Raw genomic sequence first — 19,942 nt, forward strand, 5'->3', positions numbered from 1 at the left:
CGTTTGAGCAGAAATTTGTCTGCAAAGCGGTTTTGGAATTACCGGCAATTTTAGGCTGGTGTTTTAAGATTACATTCCTGTTGTGCCTCAGTTTGTCAAAATCCTTGTGTAAGTAACAGCTATCTGAAAAGGAAGTATGATTTCCAAGCCATCGTGCTTGGTGGTTATGGCGGCTGCGTGCCGCGGGAGTCAGTCTTTTATTCTTACATTTGCGTTAGCTGTGTTCTAACGACTACGTAATGAAGTCACGTTAACTTTCCAGGCTGTTTCTCAGGAAACAGGAATGGTTTCGTTAGCTCTGGTACGAGCTCCGAAACGCGTGCTGCTTCCGACCAAGGGAAGTCACGAGCGCTGGTGGCTTCCACCTTTGTCGCTGTGTGTCCCCCTCGACTTCACAGACATGGCAGGCACGCTTCCGCAGCTGCAGGAGCCGGTAGAGGACCCGGCTGCCCCCGCTCAGGAGCGTTTCTTCGTTTGGCGGCAGCAGCCCTCGCCCCCCGCAAGCTCGCACAGGCCGGGCCACGTACAGGGGGGGGTTTCCAGCCGCCGGCGGCGGCGGCAGAAGCGCCCCGAGCCCGCTGCCTCCGCCGCCGGCGCGGGGATCGTTCCTCTCTCCTCAGGCCTGTGGGAGCGCGGTGCGGGAGAGCCCACGCGGGGGCGTGCGTGCGTGCGTGCGTGCGTGCGTGTGGGGCGGGGCCGGCCTGCCCTGCCGGGAGGGGGAGGGCGCACGGGAGGAAGGAGGAAGCCGCCATCTTGGAGCGTCGAGTCGCCATAACAAGGCACCAAGGGGGAGCGAGAGGATTTTATACCTGGGCGAGGGGGGAGCGCGGCTGGTGGCGGTGAGGACGGGCCAGGGCGCCGGGGCAGGCGCGGGTCCGCGGGAGCGGGGCGGGGGGGTTGCTGCCGCCCGGCCGAGCCTCGCGGCCTGCGGCGCGCCGCGGGAGCGGCGGGGCCTGGCGGCGCCGAGAGCCTGCGAGCGGGGCGGGGGCGGCCGGGCCGGAGCAGGAGCGGCTGGGCCGCGGGGCCGGCGCACGGGGCGGGGCCGCGGCGGCGCGCGCCGCCGGCCCGAGCGGCCGGGCGGCGGGTGGGGGCCGCTCCATTGTTCGCGGGCGGGAGGTGCCGGTGTGGCGCAGCTGCGTTTCGCGGGCGGCGCCGGCCCCGCCGCGGGGCCCGGGGGCCGCGCCGTTCTCTGCCGCGGCGGCGGCGACGCCGCAGTGCGGCCCGGGCTCGCCGGAAACAATGGGCACGGCGGGGGCTCCGGGCGAGCCGCCTGGCCGCTTTGTGCCGGGGCCGGCCCGGCTCTGCTGAGGCGCGGCGGGTCGGCCGCTGGCAGCGGACGGGAAGGGCCGAGCGGCGGCTGCCCTGACCGCCCGCCTACGTGGGCCGCGCCTGCAGAGGAGGGCCGTGGGGCGGGGGGGGGGGGGCTTTTTCCCGTCGGACCGCTGTTTTGCGAAATGGTGGCGCGTCTCGTCTGGGAACGGGAGGGTTTGCTGGGTTCGGTGGGGCCGTGCGCTCTCCTTTAATGCCTGCCTCTTCAAAGGGCTGTTAGGGGCGAGGGAGGTTAAGGGACTGAGAGGTTCTATCGCCTCCAGCGTGGGGGAACTCCTCGGCCTTGGTATCCCGGCCTTTTAGGTGGCCCTGGTTACTTCTGGGACTCGTTTGGTTTTTACAAAGTTCACGGGCAGGAGAAATCTCTCTTGGAAGATGCCTCGAAACAGCGCTTCCAGTCGGGAAGAGAACTAGCAGAAGAATCCTGGGTCTGCAAGCTTTAAAGTTTGTTTTGCTGTGCAGCTAGAATTGACGCGCTCGCTTGGAAACAGCTGGGAAGTCCGGGAAGAGTCTGAATTCCTTTTCCATCCTCTTGAAACGCTCTTGAACATGCCTTGTATTCCCTGGGGAAGCATGTGTGGTTTTTTGTGGGCACTGAAGTTAGGAAGCAGTATGCTGCTGGTTTTTCCTTTGCGTTTTCCCAAGATAGAGACGTGTCGTGATGAGAAATTGTCCGGGCAAGCCTACTTTCTGTTGCTTCCGAAAGGTTTCGGACTAGGAATGTCTTGGCTCCCTAATATCATCGGAAGTAGTTTTTCAGCTCTGGTCCATCTCTTGCTTTATGCGAGGTGCAGGTTTTGTATTATCTCTTTCAGGTTTTGCCAACCTTCCTGTTGAATACAGTGTCAATATTAAGTCATGTGTACCAAATGTTATCTTTTGAGCGCAATAGGAGTTACTGACAGCTGGAAGGTAACGTCACGTGGAACACATAAGCAGGAAGCTAGATATCTAGTGTAAATGTATATTACTCACTGCTTCAGTTTAGGCTCAGTCACTTAGGCTGAACAAAACAGGAAGCTCCTGTCAGCTCAGCTCGATGATATCGGTAGTTTCACTGTTCTGAATGGTGTTAAATCCATACCCGATTTAAAAGTTTGAGTAAACTGGTTGAACTAATTTTTTGGGCTGGAGAAGGGTAAGCTGGTGGGTTTTTTTATTGATTTATTTTAAATAAAAAAGGGGAACATAATTTCTGTTTCCCTTTCGAAGCGAAAAGGGCGATCAGAGTAACTTGAGGGTTTCATCAGTTCTAACTGGAATGTCCACTCGATATTGCGGTCTTGCTTCCTGTCACAACCTTGTGCGTAATGTCATTGCTTAGCACTTCAGGGCTGCTTTGCTGTGTCCCAGAAGCAGGGGAGTTTCAAGAACCGGCAGAACAATGGATGTAATGCATGCTTACTTTACGGGGGGGGGGGGGCAGGTAGTATTTTTCAGGTGGTTACTCACTGGAAGGCTGCTGAAAGTACAGCTGTTTAGAAAATTATCTTTGGTGACCAAAGGTGGTGGGCGCAGCTTTATGGAAAGGGAGAAAAAAATTCGATGCGTGTCTTGATAATTATCGCTGAGAAAACAGTAAAGCAAGTACTGTTGTTGCACGCTGCCTGTGAAGATGTGGTTCTTAACGTACAAAGGTAAACTGATGTGACTTACATAGACAAAAATCCACATGCTAATTGTTATCGTCTGCTTCTCTTTCAGATTGAAGCAAGTGAATTCTGATATAACTCAACTTTGTTAGAGGGCTTTTTTTAAAAAAAAGTTGATCCACAGTGCATCAGAGCAAGTTACTACTTTACTTTTGAGTGACTTACAGGTGCTTGCCTGCATTGCAATAAAGGACTCATATATTGAGCAAGACTTATTTATCTCTTCGTTTTGGAGAGTCTAATAAACTGTTATTACAGTTTCTGTACTGACTTTCAAAGTTTTGAAGTCTAAAAAGACATCTTTAAGAATACAAACATGAGCACGGCCAGAACAGAGAACCCTGTTATAATGGGTCTATCCAGTCAGAATGGGCAGTTGAGAGGCCCTGTAAAACCCAGCGGGGGCCCAGGAGGTGGAGGCACACAAACTCAGCAACAGATGAACCAGCTGAAAAATGCCAACACAATCAATAACGGCACTCAACAGCAAGCACAGAGTATGACCACCGCTATCAAGTAAGTGTTTGTATCGGCTGCTGCAAAAGTAATGGCGAAAAGTCACATATGGGAAGGTGTTCGTAGGTTCCCATTTTAAAAAGTCTTCTTCCATTGTTTTATGACGCTGGCGGTTAGAAGTGTCCTGCGATGCGCATTATGAAAAGAAAGCTGTATTTCCATGTGCGAGCTTCTCTCTGACAGTGATCGTTGCAGTGTGCTTGTTGTGAAAATCGAATGTGATGCTTTGCTGTTCAGAACGCGTAGCCGCTTGTCAGAGGTGGCCCACTGAGCAGCAGCAGCATCCTGTTTTCTTTGCTTGTTGCGAGTGGTATGAGAGGGAAGTTGGGGAGTGGGAAGGAACTGAACTGAAATTTAAGACAGAGGAGGAAGTGCCACCTAGTCTCAGTCCAGTTGCGTATGCTTTTCAGTTGTTTGTTGCGGTTCTTTCTCACGGTGAGATATTCTTTAAAGTCTTTGTCAATCTTTTGTCATTGAGCTTAAATGGTGTAGCGCTTGCTCTCCTTGGTGTAACGCTCCGGCTTTAATTCATCAAAGCCTGAGCTGAGATAATACGGTACCACTGTGATACCCTTCTGCCATCAAGCTGGTTTTGGAAGCGTGCTAATAAAACATGAGTGTGCTGGTTGGAAATTCCGAAAGATGTAAAAGACTCGGATGGTACGGTAATGTGTTCCTTTCCTTTTTGTCCCCGTGGTTCCTCTTCCCCCTGAACAACATTCACTTTTACTTGGTTACTTGATTATTTGCAAAGGAAATGCCAGCTGTTGTCAGAGAGTGCGTAAGGGAATACTAAGGTTCTGAAAGCTTGCCTAACTCGTTTCCCTTTGTTTTTGTTTTTGTTTTGTTTGGGGTTTTGTTGTTGCTTTTTTTTTCTTTCTTTTTCTTTTTTTTTTTTAAATGGGTTACTCTAACGAAACTGATGAGTTGAACTCATCAGTATTCCCCCGTGGCTTCCTGGGATTGGGGAAGAGAAGGACTTGCTCTTCTCTGTACGGTGGCTTTTGAGAGAGGATGGGTGTCTAAATCTCACTGAGAGCAAAAGACAACATTTGATCAACAAGCGGAGTGTGTGCTTGCTTAATTTTATCCCCAAAAGTGGTTTTTATCTTCTCACGTTAATCAGCGGATTAAGAATGAATGTTCCCTGGGCGAGATAATTTTTCTTGTTTTCTTTTAAGCGATGAAATATTCTCGTGTGGATTCATTTTAGCCAGTTTCTGTCATATGACTAAGTCAGTGCTCAGTTTTAAATCTGTGTTCTACTGGATTGATTCAGTGCCCTAAAAACAGGGCTTGAATCATGACTGGATCAAGATTTCAGCAACCTCTCTCTGTGCTTGGCAGACTGCTGATTTTCTCTGTTTACAGTTTCCTGCCTGTTGCATCCTGCTTAGCTCAGAGAAGACTTGAGCTCATATGTGTAGGCGCTTTTAGCTTTCAGGAGGTGAAAATATTACATGTTCATCACTGTATCTAAGAAAATAAAAATGCAGAATAAAATTATTAAGCCACTTTTTTTTTTTTATTTATTTTATTTTTGCTACAGACCTGGTGACGACTGGAAGAAGACTTTAAAACTCCCTCCAAAGGATTTGAGAATCAAAACTTCGGTAAGGATGGTTGAACTGTCGGAACAGACATTAAGTAAAAGGTGTGGGAGAAGCTGCAGTGGCAAAATATTTGTCCTAAGCAAAGATTCGAAAGCAATTCAGCTCTCATTGTTTAAGTGAAGAATTAATTTGTTCTCTAATGGCTTGGGAGAGGTGCTTCTCTTGGAAAGCTCAGAAACGGAGTTGACTCTGGATTTCTTGCTTTATTAGTGTTACAGCATGGGGCGATTGTCAGTGTCTCTTGCAAGGCAGGTGGAGAGATGTCAGCGTACGTTCACAGTACTGTATTTGGTTATGAGAAAGCTGACGTCACCTTCTCCGCTGTATGGTATTGCACAGATTGGTGGGAACTCCTATATAGTAATGGAATGTGCTTTGTGGTCTTCCTGCATAGGCAGTCTCTCATTGAGTCAGACCAATCTACAGCTGTGGCTTGTATGACCTAATCTTACGGATGTGCTTTTTCTGATTATTCAGGACGTGACCTCCACAAAAGGAAACGAGTTTGAAGATTACTGTTTGAAACGGGAGTTGCTGATGGGAATTTTTGAAATGGGCTGGGAAAAACCATCTCCTATTCAGGTTGTTTACAAACAGACTACTTAAAAGCAGCGTTTAATTTTTATAAAGTTATTGAAATCCTTATTCGTGCTTAAATGTCAGATACTCATGCCATGATTTGGGAAAATGGGGGTTGAGAACAGTAGAACTTGGTGGCCCTTTGGGAAAGGCGAGAATTTCTAACACCCGACTAAATCACTGAGTTGTGCAGTGGGTGACTTAGAGAAGGGACTGCCTTACGCTTTAGAGAAGTTGACTTGGATTTTCCTTTTCACTCTGGAGGTATTAGCATGTTAATCCTCCGTTCGGTAACATCCTTCACAGAAGTAATCCCAGTGAGAACAGGGCTGTTCTGGAAACTTTCCGGAAAACTGAGTTACTGTAGGCTTGCATACCTTTAGTTGTTACAAAGATAACTACGGCTTTATCACACAGTCTTGGCTCTTTTATCGTAAGCATTTGGAAGGAGCCCAATGGAGATTATGGGAGAGAGATTAATATGTTGGCAAGTTTACTTTTCTGTCCCTCCATCTTGCTTTTACTTTTAAGGCTTGTTCTATCAAGAGCTGGCGATGTGTAAACTTCAGGGGGGCGGGGAGGTTGAACTCTCTTTTAATTGCTCTTTGGAGGATTATCATTGACAGAGCTCTGCCACTTCATCTCCTTAAGGCATCAGAAAGCTGTGGCTTTTAGGTAATTTGTCTGCTTTAAAACAGATTCTGACCATGCTGCCTTTCCAAAAGGCTGAGGGTTCTTAAGATGTTGCTGGAAAAGACAGTAAAGTGAAAAATACTTGGGGCCTGTGTTTGGATGGCTGACGTTTCAAAAGGAAAGCCTGCTGGTTTTATGAGAGGTATCTCACAGGAGCGTGCAGGTTTGAATTACCCAGGCCAAGGTGGTTCTGACGTTAAGCTATAGGTGGGTATCTTCTTCCACAGGAGGAGTTTGCTAGTGAGTGTCATTGTCTCTTTGCCTTTTTTTCCCTAATTTTTCACTTTTTTTTTTTCCTAATGCGTCAGTATGGGTTTACCATTCCTGTGGTACCTGATCCCTGGTTCTCTTGTGACCAGGCAAGATAAGGACTTTTAAGTGGGGTATGGGGAGCCGAGCTATTGCTTTTTTGGGGAACTCTGTACCGATAGATCTAACTCCAGTCTGCGATGCTTGCAGTTGCAGGATGTTTTGTTCATGAAACAATCAGATTTCAGGCAATACTGTTAGTGAGGAGAGTTAAATTTGGCCAGCCTCTTTAGCGAGCGTGGCTTATGATTGCTCATACACTGTCTGTCATTGCATTTCAGGAGGAGAGCATCCCCATTGCTTTATCTGGTAGGGATATCTTGGCTAGAGCGAAAAATGGAACAGGCAAGAGTGGAGCCTACCTCATTCCTTTACTTGAACGGCTAGACTTAAAGAAGGACAATATACAAGGTCAGTTGAGATGGATCTTACGTAGCTGCAGCCAGGTAATGGTATCGGTTGCTGTGTAGCAGACTTGAATCTAAAACTGGTCAATGAAATCGAGCAGCGTAGGTTATCTGCTTGTGCTTTCGAAGAAAATTAATGGGGAGCGGTGGAGGAGAGGTGGAATTTTAAAAGTCCCACAGTTGCTTTCAAAAGCTTGAAATGGAAGACGTCTTTGAGACTTTACCGTCTTGCCCTGGAAAGTGGATTTGAAGTAATAAGCGAAGCGTGCCGGCTGGGGGACTTGCACGGAGGGAATATCAAGGGATGGAGAACCCTTGCACAGAATTTGCCTCGTCGTAAGCAGTTTCTAGGTCTCGTTCAGGATATGCAGAGCGGAACTCCAAAACGATAGAAGTATAGCTTTCATAACATCTCTGTCTCCTCTAAGGATTAGCGTTTAAGATGTGGTGTGTTACTAGTAACTCACATTGATGCTTTTAACTTTCAGCAATGGTGATCGTTCCCACCCGTGAACTAGCCCTGCAGGTCAGTCAAATCTGTATCCAAGTCAGCAAACACATGGGAGGTGCCAAAGTGATGGCAACAACAGGAGGAACCAATTTGCGAGATGACATAATGAGGCTTGACGATACAGGTCTGAGCACTTTTGCTACACTACAGTTGCTGGCTGTTTGTGGCTTTTACAGTGTGGCAGTGGAAATGCTGCTTGTTGTTATTGTTTGCCTGTTCCAGAACAGAGTACAGTATGTCTTGTTCGCTGTTTGTATGCTCTCATGATTCTCTCAAACTGTTCGTATGAAACGGCCGTGAATGCCGGAAACATTGTTTTAGTCGCCTTAACAATTTTCTTTTTTTGCTCTTCTAACCTTACAGTGCATGTGGTGATAGCTACCCCTGGGAGAATTCTCGATCTCATCAAGAAAGGAGTAGCAAAAGTTGAGCATGTCCAGATGATAGTATTGGATGAGGCAAGTTGCTCGTGTTAAACGTTTTGGGATTTTAACACCAAGTTAAAGCAATGATGTGGCTCAGCGAGTCTCCTCATTACGCACAGCAGCAAATCAAGCTTTGCTTAGAGACACCGTAAGGTTACAGCTCATCCCTTTCTCAGTATTTTTGAGAAGGTATTTTGGCAGAAGAATTTTTCTGCACGTGAATCTTTTAAGAAAGCAACCTAGGAAGATTCACCTTTCCTGGTGTCTTTGCTATTCCTGAAGAACAGATTAACAGTCTATTCTGAAATGAAGGAATGCATTTCATTTGGTTTTGGTTTATAAGCAGCGAGCTGTGCTTACCACATAATTGTATGTGAAACTGATTTATGAACATCCAATAGTGCACAGGCTTTTGAGTGAGAGGTTGAGAAAATAAATAGGTGAAAGCTCTTGGGTGACTCTGATAGGAACCCTGATAACCATTTTCAATTTAGATTCCATTTATTTTTCCTGACTTTGATTCTGCCTACATCAAAGTGCTGAACACTAGGAGAGGGTAAACTTCCTTTTCCTGGTGAATCCTGCCTCCAGCAGCTAAATGGCACATCTTTTGGAGCGTGGCACGTGCTCCAAAGGGGACGGTCCCATCATAAGGGCAGGGAGGATGCTCCTGGTGTTTTGTTTTGGTCCCTCCCCCCAGTGTGGTACTACTGGAAGACTGAAATCTTGCCCCGTTAATTTAACTTACTCTTTATTACTGTTGTTGTTACAGGCAGATAAGTTGCTGTCTCAAGACTTTGTTCAAATAATGGAAGACATTATTCTCACGCTACCTAAAAACAGACAGATTTTGCTCTACTCAGCCACTTTCCCTTTGAGTGTACAGAAGTTCATGGTGAGTGCAGATGTATTCATATACGTATGATGGCGGTGCTATGGCACACAAAGTGTGTGAATGAGTGGTGCGTAGCTGTTAGTGCTCATTTTTTTTTAATGCATTCAAACTTAACTGGTTTAATCGAAATCAGCCTAAATCTAGGACAGAAGTTTGAAAATAATTTTTGACCCACAATAGCATTAATGGGAAAGCTAGGTACACACAGTTCTTGCCTATAAGGTACTGTTTTCCGCTTTGTACATTAGTTACGCGCCATCTGCACAGATTTGCTTCCAGAGGGTGCTCCTGTTTGGCCTGCTCAGTCGCCTTGGATTTATAAGTAATCATTTGTGAAATTTTACCCACCCTGTCTGTTTTGCGTATAGCATGAAGAGCAAGTGGCTAGGTAGTGCATCCTTGCCGCGGAGGAAGTTTAAATGTGCCAGAGGGTGGGAAGTACTTACGTTGTTTTGCATGTAGATACGCCCGCTTTATCCTTATGTTTGTGTTTCAGAATTCCCATTTGCAGAAACCCTATGAGATTAATCTGATGGAGGAGCTGACCTTGAAGGGAGTTACCCAGTACTATGCCTATGTCACTGAGCGTCAGAAAGTGCACTGCCTCAATACGCTGTTTTCCAGGGTAAGCAGTAGGGCTGGGTCAAGAACATGCAGAAGCTTTTTTCCTTTCGGAACCAACAGTGAGACCGAGGGTGGCAAAGACAGCTTAACAACACTTTTTCCTTGTCAAAATGTGCTATTTCGCTGCAGCTAAAAATGCGTGCTTCTTGTCCTGCACCTTCGTGTTATAGAACTTTGTTAATTTTTTCTGCTCTGGTACCAAAATCTGTACCGTGTAAATTACCAACAGCATACCTGCTTTGCTTGCTTTCTGGAAGGGATTTAGACTTATGTCTTGGATCATTTGTTAGTGAAATGCTGTGTTTACTGAGCACGCTACTTGTATGTTCAGCTCCAGATTAACCAGTCGATCATTTTCTGCAACTCCTCTCAACGGGTTGAATTGCTAGCCAAAAAGATCTCCCAGCTGGGCTATTCCTGCTTCTACATCCATGCTAAAATGAGGCAGGTGAGTATGAAGTCTACAGCAGTTGATTCCACACCACACCAGGCTTTACTGCATAGCTGAATTAAGTCCTGTGCTTGCTTTAAATTTGCACATTCTTTGAGAACTGAAACATGTATTGCTTTGCTATCGATTTGGTTTTAGACTCCCCCGCACCCAAACCTCTTTCCAGACTACTTGGTGTAGCTGGTCAGTTGGTATTTAAGAGTACTTCAGGTCAGGTTAAGTAGTCCAGTGTAAGCACAGATCGTGGCCAGGCCAGAAGGCACGGTTCTTGCTGCTGCTGCCTTGCTTTGCCAGCATGGGAAGCCATGGTAGACCACACAGTGTAACTGACACAGATGAAAACGAGCCTGATTTAAAACAAAGGACAAAACCCCAATTGAGTGCCCTGCGTGGCTTTGCAAACGGTAAATCTTGTGCTGTGCTTGCAGGGGAATCTGAGAAGTTGGGGAGCTGGCTTTGATCAAACTTTTTGGTGAAAGCTGCAACTGGCGTACGGCGACTGAGCAGCTGTGGCCTTGCTGCAGATGATGAAAAATGCCAGCACAGCTTAGCTGGTGCAGAGGTTTCTGTTAAGTGTACATCAGCTCACACGTCCTTGAGCTTCGGGCTCGTAACTTCCTTGTTTTTGGCGAGTGTACTAAAAGATGTCAGAAGGTTGAAGTGACGTGTGTAAAACAGTAGTACTTTGAAATATTTTTTGTTTTACATGTAAGCTAGAATAAATTCAAATTAAAGCTTTAGCGGAAACCTAGGTTGCTGTTCATGGAACTGACAGGCAATGCCAATGTTTGCTGGGCCATATGCAGACTGCTGATTAATTAAGCAGAAATAGAAGCGGGGTCGGTATTGAGAAGAGAGATATGCAAATGGGTTCCTTGAAGTCTGATTTTTGTATGCTTTTGATCAGTCAGTAGATGATCTTTGTGGCAAAATGCAGGTCTGTTTGTGCTGAAGCCTTTAACTTGTTCATTCCCGCTGTTAATTTCACTCCTTAACAGTGATATTACTTAATCTTTGTGTGGCCCAGATTGACTTGTTTGTGAGAGGAGAGTCTTCACAGACAATTGACTCGTCCCACCCCTAATTCTGAATTGGTAGGGAAAAATACTCCATACTGGAAAATGAAGTTACTGCCAACTTCAGGTTTTAAGGGAATAAATAAAACGTGCATTGAATTTGGCAGGGGGCTGGGGGAAGACGATAGTCAAAATAGCAGTTTAACTTCCTTGATGCGTGTTTCATGGAATTTGTAACTTCAGATACTCCTATTCTGAGATGGCTTTGATGCAACTGTAGGAGGCTTTTAAAACACAGTCAGTTAAGTGTCTTTGTCTAAAAGTGGTACCAAGGGCCCCTCTGGTAAGTTCTTTAGAATATATGGGTAAGAAGTGCTAAAAAATAGGTACTAGCAGCTTTAACTCAGCCATTCTTTAACGACCAGGGGAGAACTTCACGTGATTGAAGTTCAGTGTTTGTAACTTGAATATACCTGAAAGTCACAGCTGTTTGGTTTTGTTTGTTTGTTTTTGCTTTGTTTTTATTTTTTTTTTTTACCCCCCCCCCCAGGAGCACCGCAATCGTGTGTTCCACGATTTCCGAAATGGCTTATGCCGCAATCTTGTTTGCACTGGTAAGAGTTCCTAAACATTTTCCTGTTTCTAAAGGTTGTGATAGAAAGTGGATTAGCCATTAGCCCAGGAATAACAGATCGCTTGATTTGTAATAAAACAAACCAGTATGCTTTGGCAAGATGTCCTGGTCAAGCCTGTAGCAGGGTGCAGCACTCCTTTAGGCATGTAGATTTTTGTCTTTTGTGACAAACCGTGAAGGTGCAACTTGCTAACAAGCTGTTTTACTGTGATAGTATTTTCTGCACTACTTATGTTTTCTGTATGTTTTCACATGTGAGTGCTCTCCGAGTTGTTGGGCCATAAGCTTTATGAAATATTGGTAGAACTGTGGCTAGGATCACCTGAGTAAGTTTTGCCGATTCTTTAAATACTTATAGTGCATCTTTTCTAAATATTTTTATAGTTTTGTTTGGCCTGTGTATGATCAGAGTTCTCCATTGTACAGCCTGTTCGGGCAGTACTGTGGCAGTGTCTGCTGATCACTACACATGTCTGGGTCGCCTTAACAAAAATCACTAGAAGCGGAATAAAAATAGTTGAGCTGGTGGGATGTAGTTCAGATGTCAAGTCTGTTGTGACATTGGCAATGCACAATTGTGTGAGGAGATGCTTGCATAAGAAGACCTGCTCAGAAATAGTCTGACGTGGAAAAAACTAGCTTCGTGCTAACTACTTTTTTGGCATAGATGTGCAGATCTGGTGTTTTGGTCATTCTTCTTGCATTATTCATGTTTATAATGGATAAAGAGCAAGAAGAAGCCGTAACAGAATTGTATGTGAACTGTCTTTGATACAAGGGAAGCTTCTATCTGGAAACTAGTGTAAGGCAATGTTAATCATTGTTACTCTTTCCACCCTAAGTACTGTCAGCATTTGATCTCGTTGAAATAAACTTTCTTCATGACCTGGCTCATCTTTCAGATCTGTTTACCCGAGGTATTGATATCCAAGCTGTGAATGTGGTGATAAACTTTGATTTCCCAAAGCTGGCAGAGACTTATCTCCATCGTATTGGCAGATCAGGTGAGAGGAAAAATACCTTTTAGGTACAGCTTTGCTGATGACTGTGCTGTTTCTTAGGCTTGAATTGGCTTCTGTTTTTTATCACTGTATCTGAGAATTATTTTAGGTAGCTTTGATTTTTCTGACAAATTTATTTTTGGGTATCATCTCAGGTGGTTATCCTCACAAAGATCTGAGTAAAGGGCTGTTCTCTTGAAACCGGCCTGAACAGCTTAGTGAAAAAAAAAAAAAGGCATATTTCGCTTTAATCTCGGGAGACTTTACTGATGCTCCTGTTTGCAGTTTGGGAAAATTCTGTACTGAAAACTTAGGTTCCATGGTGTCTTAAGCATGGTTTTCTTCTGCGTGTGCTCCAAGGTATGTTTCTAATGTCTAGACATCGGCAAAGTGTACCCTTAAGAAAGGCAGTAAACAAAGGAACTTGGTGTACTTGAACAATGTAGTTCAGGCTTGTTCAAGAACTCCGTTACTGAAGAAGGGCTGGCCGTGCATAGTGCAGTAGTGGAAGACTTTTTGTTGGTAACAAATGAGGAGGTTTGATCAGAGCATTTTGAACCTCCTGTGTTTTCTTATTCCTATAGCGGTATGAAACTCCATACCAAAAACTGATGTGAAAGTTGTTGAGACCTGTGGCAGGGTTTGGTTTTGCTTTTATTGTCAGAGAGCGATGTTAATAACTCTGCAGGCTTTTTCAGTCAGTCTTCTGTTACTCAGTTCAGTTTCTCTCTTTTTTTTTTTTTTTTCCCCCCCCTGTCAAGGTCGCTTTGGTCATCTTGGCCTGGCCATCAACTTGATCACCTATGATGATCGATTCAACCTGAAAAGTATTGAGGAGCAGTTGGGAACTGAAATTAAACCCATACCAAGTAACATTGACAAGAGCCTGTATGTGGCAGAATACCACAGTGAACCTGTAGAAGATGAGAAACAGTAAACATGTGCGTATGTAAATGCCTTCCTGAAGAGAGAAGTTGGGTTGGGTAAAAGAAGAGCTTTACCCTGAGCTTTAAACTGAGCTGATGTATGATTGTTACTGCAGGGGAAGAGGGAAACTGATGTGCTGAAGAGGCTCTGAATGAAACCGGGGGTTTGAAATAGACTGTCAGTGCAAGGAATTCTGTGGATGTGCTGAAGCTGGGAGGGAGGATGAGTAATTTTTAGTTGTTTTCACTGAAATGCTGACCGTATGCTAAGGACACTGAAAATGGGGGGGAAAGGGGGAGTGGGGAATGGTGTTTGGTGAGGCCAGGATGGCTACTGATAGCCTGAGGACTTCTTTCTGTATTGCTGAGCTAAAATGAGAGATTGGGGAGGGGCAGAGAGGAAGGCGGTCCTCAAAAAGGTGGGGAGAGAAAATGGCTAGCTGTGAGAACAGAGCACCAACAGAGGAGCCTAAGTACCTCACCAGATAGAAGGAACAGTTTCAAGCTAAAGGTGCTGCATCTTTTGCATCCTTTGGTTCTTAGAACTCTTGCAAGTAAACAAAGTAGGTAGCAAAGCTGTAATTCGTCTTTGCTGCCACTCGAGGTCGTCTACATAGCTTTAAAAGAAAATGAGGTGTCACTGTTGGAGACGCCTAAGTGTGCCCTTTCTGATTGTTGTCTGAGAAAGAACTGCTGAGTTGAGTCCTTTTATAAGAAGAAAACTCGCCCTGGATTGCAGTCAAGCAAAATAGCTCCAGGATTATGTTGGATCTGCTTTTAGTTAAGATGCTGTATTGTGCAAGATCAGGCACCATACAGTTTGGGTTGGAATCATTCTTTTGCGTACTGTTCTCAGAGATCATGAATTAGAAAGAGAATCTCAGTGAAGCTGCTGAAATTCTTCTCGGGTGACAAAAAAAAAAAGGCGTCCATAGAAGCAGGCCGCTAGATAGGTTCATTTTAATGCTATGTCCTTTCTTTGAAATCAAGGATAGCCCTTGCCAGTCATGCCAAGCTGACTTGCAGCCTCTGCTTTGCTGGCTGAGCTTTCTCCACGTTTTTATAAGTAAATTAAAAAAAAAAAAACAACCCAGGCCATGAATGTGGAAAAGGCTCTCAGGGGGCTTCCTCAAGGGGAATGCCGTCACCTTGTCTGAGAACTATTTGCTGCTTCCCAAAGGAGAAGAAACCAGTAGGTGGTTGTGCCCCGTAGGTGTAGTAGGGCGTTAGCAGCACCTCTTTCTGTGAAGCTGTGGTTGAGCTTGAGCTGTTCCAAATGCCCTTTGCTTTTCCAGAGCTGCTACGTAGTCAGTGTGATTCATCACTTACGTTCTGGTTTTGCACAGAATTGATGTAACTGTGGGTGTTGTGGTTGTTTTTTTCACTTGTTTTTTTTAGGCTTTGATTACACATGCCAGAAGGTGAAGCCCTTTGATCCAGATCTGTGACACATCGTTTCTTTGGGGATACCCTTCTCTTTGTGGGTTTTTCTTCGTCTTTTCATTTCGGAACTATGAAGACTAAAGAGCTCGGCCTTTTTTTCTTTTTAAATTTGGCAGCAAGGAAGAAAGAAGATAAAAGGAGGAATGTCTTTTTGTTTTTCCACTTGTTTGCACTGTGTGCTGATTGAACATTAGTTGCACTAACTGCTGGTTTTAAATTTTATTTTTCTTTGGGTGGGAGGGGCAGCAAGGGAAGAAGAGAAACCCTGAAAAGAGAAGAATCTTGATGAACACGAGCTTGTCTGCTATTTCAAATTCTTCAACCATCGACTGAGTGCATTTCAACTTCTCCCTGGTTACTCATCTGTTTTTAAGCTAAAGAGCTTGTTACTTATTCGTGCAAAGTGCCTTATGCTATGAGACCATTCAGAATATCACCTTTCCGACACAGCCCAAGGAATCAACAGCCGTTTTTGGTTTCAGGTCAAAGTTCCCCTCTCTTCCCCCTCTCCTCCTCCCCAAGTACTCAAGCCCAGGGCTGGGAGGTGAAACGTATTGGTAATACTACTTTTTTCTTCAACTTTTTTTTTTTAAATTGGAGGAGTTGATATGCATCTGCAGTTCACCCACACTGTAAATACCTGTATTTAAAACGAAACCAACTTAAAATCTGGGCTGATTAGGTGCAGCATCATAGCTCCAGAAGGAAAGAGTAGCCTGTTGTCCTTTGCAGGAGCCATAAAAAAAGCCCTATGCTCTAGCAGAACACTAAAGACTGGTTTCCATAAGAGTCTCCATTAGTAGTTACAGCACTTGATATGTAGACTTGTTTCAGAGCCATGGCCCTCTTTCCTCTGGTGCAGTGTGTCCCATAGAAAATCAGATGTGTATATTGTACAAACTTTGTAAATATGATTTTTTTTTCTGTTTGGGTTCATATATAACTTTTTCTTTTGTGATGAAGGTTGCTGGGGTTAAAGGGATTAGACTGATTATGGGAGCAGCTAAAGATGAGAGGGGCTCAGTTTTCTGCAACACTAAACAAGGAGAAGTGCTCTGACCTCTGTGAAGAGCAGGCCTCTACAAGCGGCCCTTGTCAGCGTGGGTTTGCTCTGGTGCTGGCAACACTGTCCTGTACCGCTCGTACGGATGAGGTCACTTGCAGGGCTGTGAGGCCTCAAAATCTGTAGCTCAGCCTGTTGGGAGATGCTCTTCGATTTCCCCCTTAGAAACTTCAGGAACTTGACAAGCTCTGAAGGGGGCCACGACCTGTGTTCCACCATGGCGTGAGGGAAATCGGCGGGTGTCAGTGTTGCTGAGCAGTATACACGTAAGGCGTGGATTTGGGTTTAAGAGGAAACCATAGAAAACCAATTTACATGCATAAACTGACAGATCTGGAGCTTTGTGGGATTGCTGTACTTCCTGCAGCATCGCGCGTTTTCTGCCCAGAGCAGCCTCTACACAGACTCGTGAGCAGGTAGGGGCAAACCCCTGTTCATGTCAGAAGCTGCAAAAAGCTGCTTGCCATCTCCTCTGTTTTGGCATGAATTGCTGTCTGTCATTTTGCATTGTATATTGCTGAGAAGCGCTTTCTGGGCGAGTAGTGTTGCTTTAAATTGTGCCCCTCCCAACATGCTTGATGTTTGGCCTGATCTACAGGCAAAAGGAGTGAGACAAATCAAAAACCGTACTCTTTTTAAATTCCCTTTTAGCCTGTTCACCAACACTGTCAGGAGGCACCTGGATGAATGCAGTCCCTTTTGCTCAGTCGTTTATTGCGTATACAGATGCTGCACTCACACCACGCTTGCTTACCTTTGAGGCAGGAATCGATTCTCTTAATTTCTCCCAATTTTGACCCTTTTTCTTTGTTAAAATTCGAGTAAAACCGTTTGGAACTACAAGGTGGACTTACCCATCCGTTTCCTTGAGGATCGTAAATAGAAGCCAGGTGCCTCCTGACAACAGCTTTACAGGATGGAAAGGTTTTTGTGTTTGGGATTTTTTTTTTTCCTTTTGTCAGCAGTGACTCCATAATTGTAGCAAATGCTGCACTAGAGTACAAACTCAAGAGCTTGGTCACAGACACTCTGTGAGCCACACAGCTTACATCTGACTGGCAGGTACTAAATGTAAACAAGTTTGGGGTGCTTTTTGGGGGTGGGGGGCGGGAGTTTGGGGGTGGTAACTTTGACCAAAAGTAAAATCTTGCTCTTGTACTGCAGCCAGCTTATGATTTTCCAGAGAGACAGAAGAGGGATCATTTTAGTGCAACAAAGATATGAAAAATGTAAATAAAAGTTTTGTATCTTACCAGGGCACGCACATGTAACAAGAACAGGATAGCGTGTGTGCTCTGCTTGGACTTGTGGTAGGTTAGCCTGGTGCCATGCGGTGATGGTCCCTCTTGAAGCACAGAACTTTTGAAAGTATTACATTAAACTTGGCCTCTAATTGAGGATTGGCACTTACCTAAACTATCGGGGGCACCATTTTTAGGTGGCTTCTTGTCAGGAAGGAAGCAGCCTCTTGGTGCTAGTAGGCTATCTCTAACAGCTGCGATCTTGCAAATGGAAAGATGCTCCAAAGGACTAGGATAATCCTAGCTTTTTTTGGTTTTGGGGTTTTTTTTGTTTGTTTTTTTTTTTATTTTGTTTGGGTTTTTTTGTTGTTGTTTTTTTTCCCTACCCAGGAGTAAGGAGTGTGTACAAATCTTGGCTTTCTGAGATTCTTTGCGAGCTCCTGGTTTTGCTAGTCACATACCAGCCTTTACATTCATGCGTTAGTTGGAGCCTTCAGTGATGAGCCCTAGGTCAAATGCTTCCTCTGACAAAGAGGACGTGCATGAGAATCTGATGTATTCTGCACTTTCCCCTTGGAAGTCTAAAAGCGTCACTCTCCGAATCTGGTGAAATGGAGCTTCACAGCTGGGCGAGGTGGCTGTGAAGAGGGTGACGGGGAACCTTCAGCCAGCTTCCTCCAGAGAAACCATAGGCTGGTCCCTGGGTGTGCGTCGTCAGGAGTGCACTGCAGTTGCTGGAGGGCTTTTCCCAAAGGGAGGGGGGTGGGTTGGTCTCAAATACACGTTTCAATTTCCAGAATGAGATGGGAGCATCTTTCCTTTGCCCTCTGTGACTTTTTTTTGTGGGTAAGAACAGGGAAGCTCAACATGAATTCATTCATGTTGCGTACATGTTGGTATCAAATCATCTCATTCTGATCTTTTGTTCTTTATTTTTACTTGGGATGGGGGAGGGTGTCTGCTCCGAGGATTTAAAAATGCTTCACGTGCTTGTTGGTTTTCAGACAACTGATAGGACACAAACCTGAGCAGGTGGCTGTCCTGCCTCGGTTTCTGTTCTAGAGGTTACAGAGATGCCGTGCCACGTCTCCCGAGCTGCCCTGGCAGTGGTTCTCGTCCTGGCGCTGGACTTTGTAACGCCGCTGGGGCTGAGCAGCTGTTGCTTTCTGAGGACGGAGTGAATTTTGTTCCCAGGAACTCCAGCGGTCTGGCTGCCACAGTAAAGGTTGGGCACCAGTAGTCCGCGCAGGGAGTTTTCCGATTGCAGTGAACTTCTGGTCCATCTTTCGTGAATCACAGTTTATCTTCGTACTAAAGCAGGTCTCTGGACCAAAGAGCGTGCATCTGGTCTTGAAGATGAGGCTTGGGCAGATGATCCTATAGGTTTTGCTCAGTTCACCGTCATGTTGCGTACGTGTCTCCACGTGGAAGCATTGTTAAATTCTGCTGCAGACAAATTAGGGAAGGGTAAGGAGGGGTGGGGGGAGGGATGGGTTTATTAAGATACAGCCTCGCTGTATTTTAACCAATAATGACGGGGAAGGGGTGGTCAGGAGAAGAAAATAGTCACTGTTCCCTTTATTGAAAGAAACTGGAACTTTTATTTCAAGAAAAGAAGTGATTTGCAACTTGGGTGGAATGTCGTAATCCACCAGTCCCTAGTCAAGAGGTCAATATTCTTACTGTTAACCAGCAAACAACACGGACTAGTCCTCAAAAACGTTCAGGGGAGGGAGGGGAAAATTTGGTTTTCTGTTAAATCGGTAATTGGCAAACTCTCCAGTGGAGCTCAGATTTTGTTGAGAATGTATTTTCTCTGGCTGTATGCGTGTCGCGGCACTGACTTGTGAAGAGCTTCATGAGTTCCGAGTGCAGAACAGATGAATGGTAAAATCCTGATTTTGTTGATTAAACTCAATAAAAGCTCCCTGGAACTCCACTTTGGTCTTGTTTTTTCTTCTGTGCTGAGCAAAACGCACGCTGACCTCTTTAGAGAGAACCCTGGTCCACGTTGGACACTGGCAACAAGCTTTGGAGAGAAGCCTCAAGAAGAGGAGTCAGTCTCGATAAATGGAAAGGCACTCTGCCCTCGGGTGTGACGTGCCGCTGCATCTCCCATCAAGTGTCGCCCCTGAGCTCTGCCTTGCTGAACCCATGCTCACTTTTCTTGCCACCAGAGTAGCTGAGCACCATCAGCAGTTGAAACAAGGAGGGAGGTAAAAACTGTCTAGGTGTCCTTGTGGAAGAGGCCTCATAAAACACCTGGTGTGTACAGCTGAAGTGCAGTGTGAAAATTTCATGGCAGATGTCAAAAGTGAGACTGGCTTTTCATCAGAGCGCTCTGTAAGTCATTGGGGGGGGAGAGGGTTGTCCTGGTCAAAGCGTGTCCTGAACCTTACGCTGGCAGGGCTGCAAAAGCTCTGAAAACTGTAAGCTGTGACCAAGGCTATGTGACAGGGAACGGTGTGAGACCTTCCTGAGACTGGAACGCGCTGGCTGCTCTCTGAAAACCTGCCAGGTAATTGTCTGGCATAAACACAGCGGTTAACTGTGTATGCCGAGTTTCTGATTCAGTAGATCCTGGAGTTCTTCCATCTGTTGGATTCTTTAGCTA

The 19,942-nt window shown here is 45.5% G+C and overlaps 1 protein-coding gene across 4 annotated transcripts; it reads left to right on the forward strand.

The window, feature by feature from the left end:
- The first annotated feature begins 722 nt into the window (after positions 1-722).
- DDX6 (DEAD-box helicase 6) lies at positions 723-19,267 on the forward strand. Of its 4 annotated transcripts, none has more exons than XM_072884348.1 (14): positions 723-839; positions 3,034-3,497; positions 5,047-5,110; positions 5,588-5,692; positions 6,973-7,102; positions 7,587-7,733; positions 7,973-8,071; positions 8,811-8,929; positions 9,426-9,554; positions 9,885-10,001; positions 11,571-11,634; positions 12,557-12,658; positions 13,417-13,596; positions 14,980-19,267. In XM_072884348.1, the coding sequence occupies exons 2-13, from the start codon at positions 3,298-3,300 to the stop codon at positions 13,590-13,592; spliced, it is 1,452 nt and encodes a 483-aa protein (XP_072740449.1). In that variant the 5' UTR covers positions 723-839; positions 3,034-3,297; the 3' UTR covers positions 13,593-13,596; positions 14,980-19,267. The 4 variants fall into 4 exon arrangements, with proteins under 4 accessions (XP_072740449.1, XP_072740450.1, XP_072740452.1 ...); XM_072884349.1 differs by having other exon boundaries at positions 723-836; XM_072884351.1 differs by having other exon boundaries at positions 762-779.
- Positions 19,268-19,942: the final 675 nt, after the last annotated feature.

This window comes from Ciconia boyciana, chromosome 20, assembly GCF_034638445.1.
Source record: "Ciconia boyciana chromosome 20, ASM3463844v1, whole genome shotgun sequence".
In the NCBI taxonomy this organism is placed as follows: domain Eukaryota; kingdom Metazoa; phylum Chordata; class Aves; order Ciconiiformes; family Ciconiidae; genus Ciconia; species Ciconia boyciana.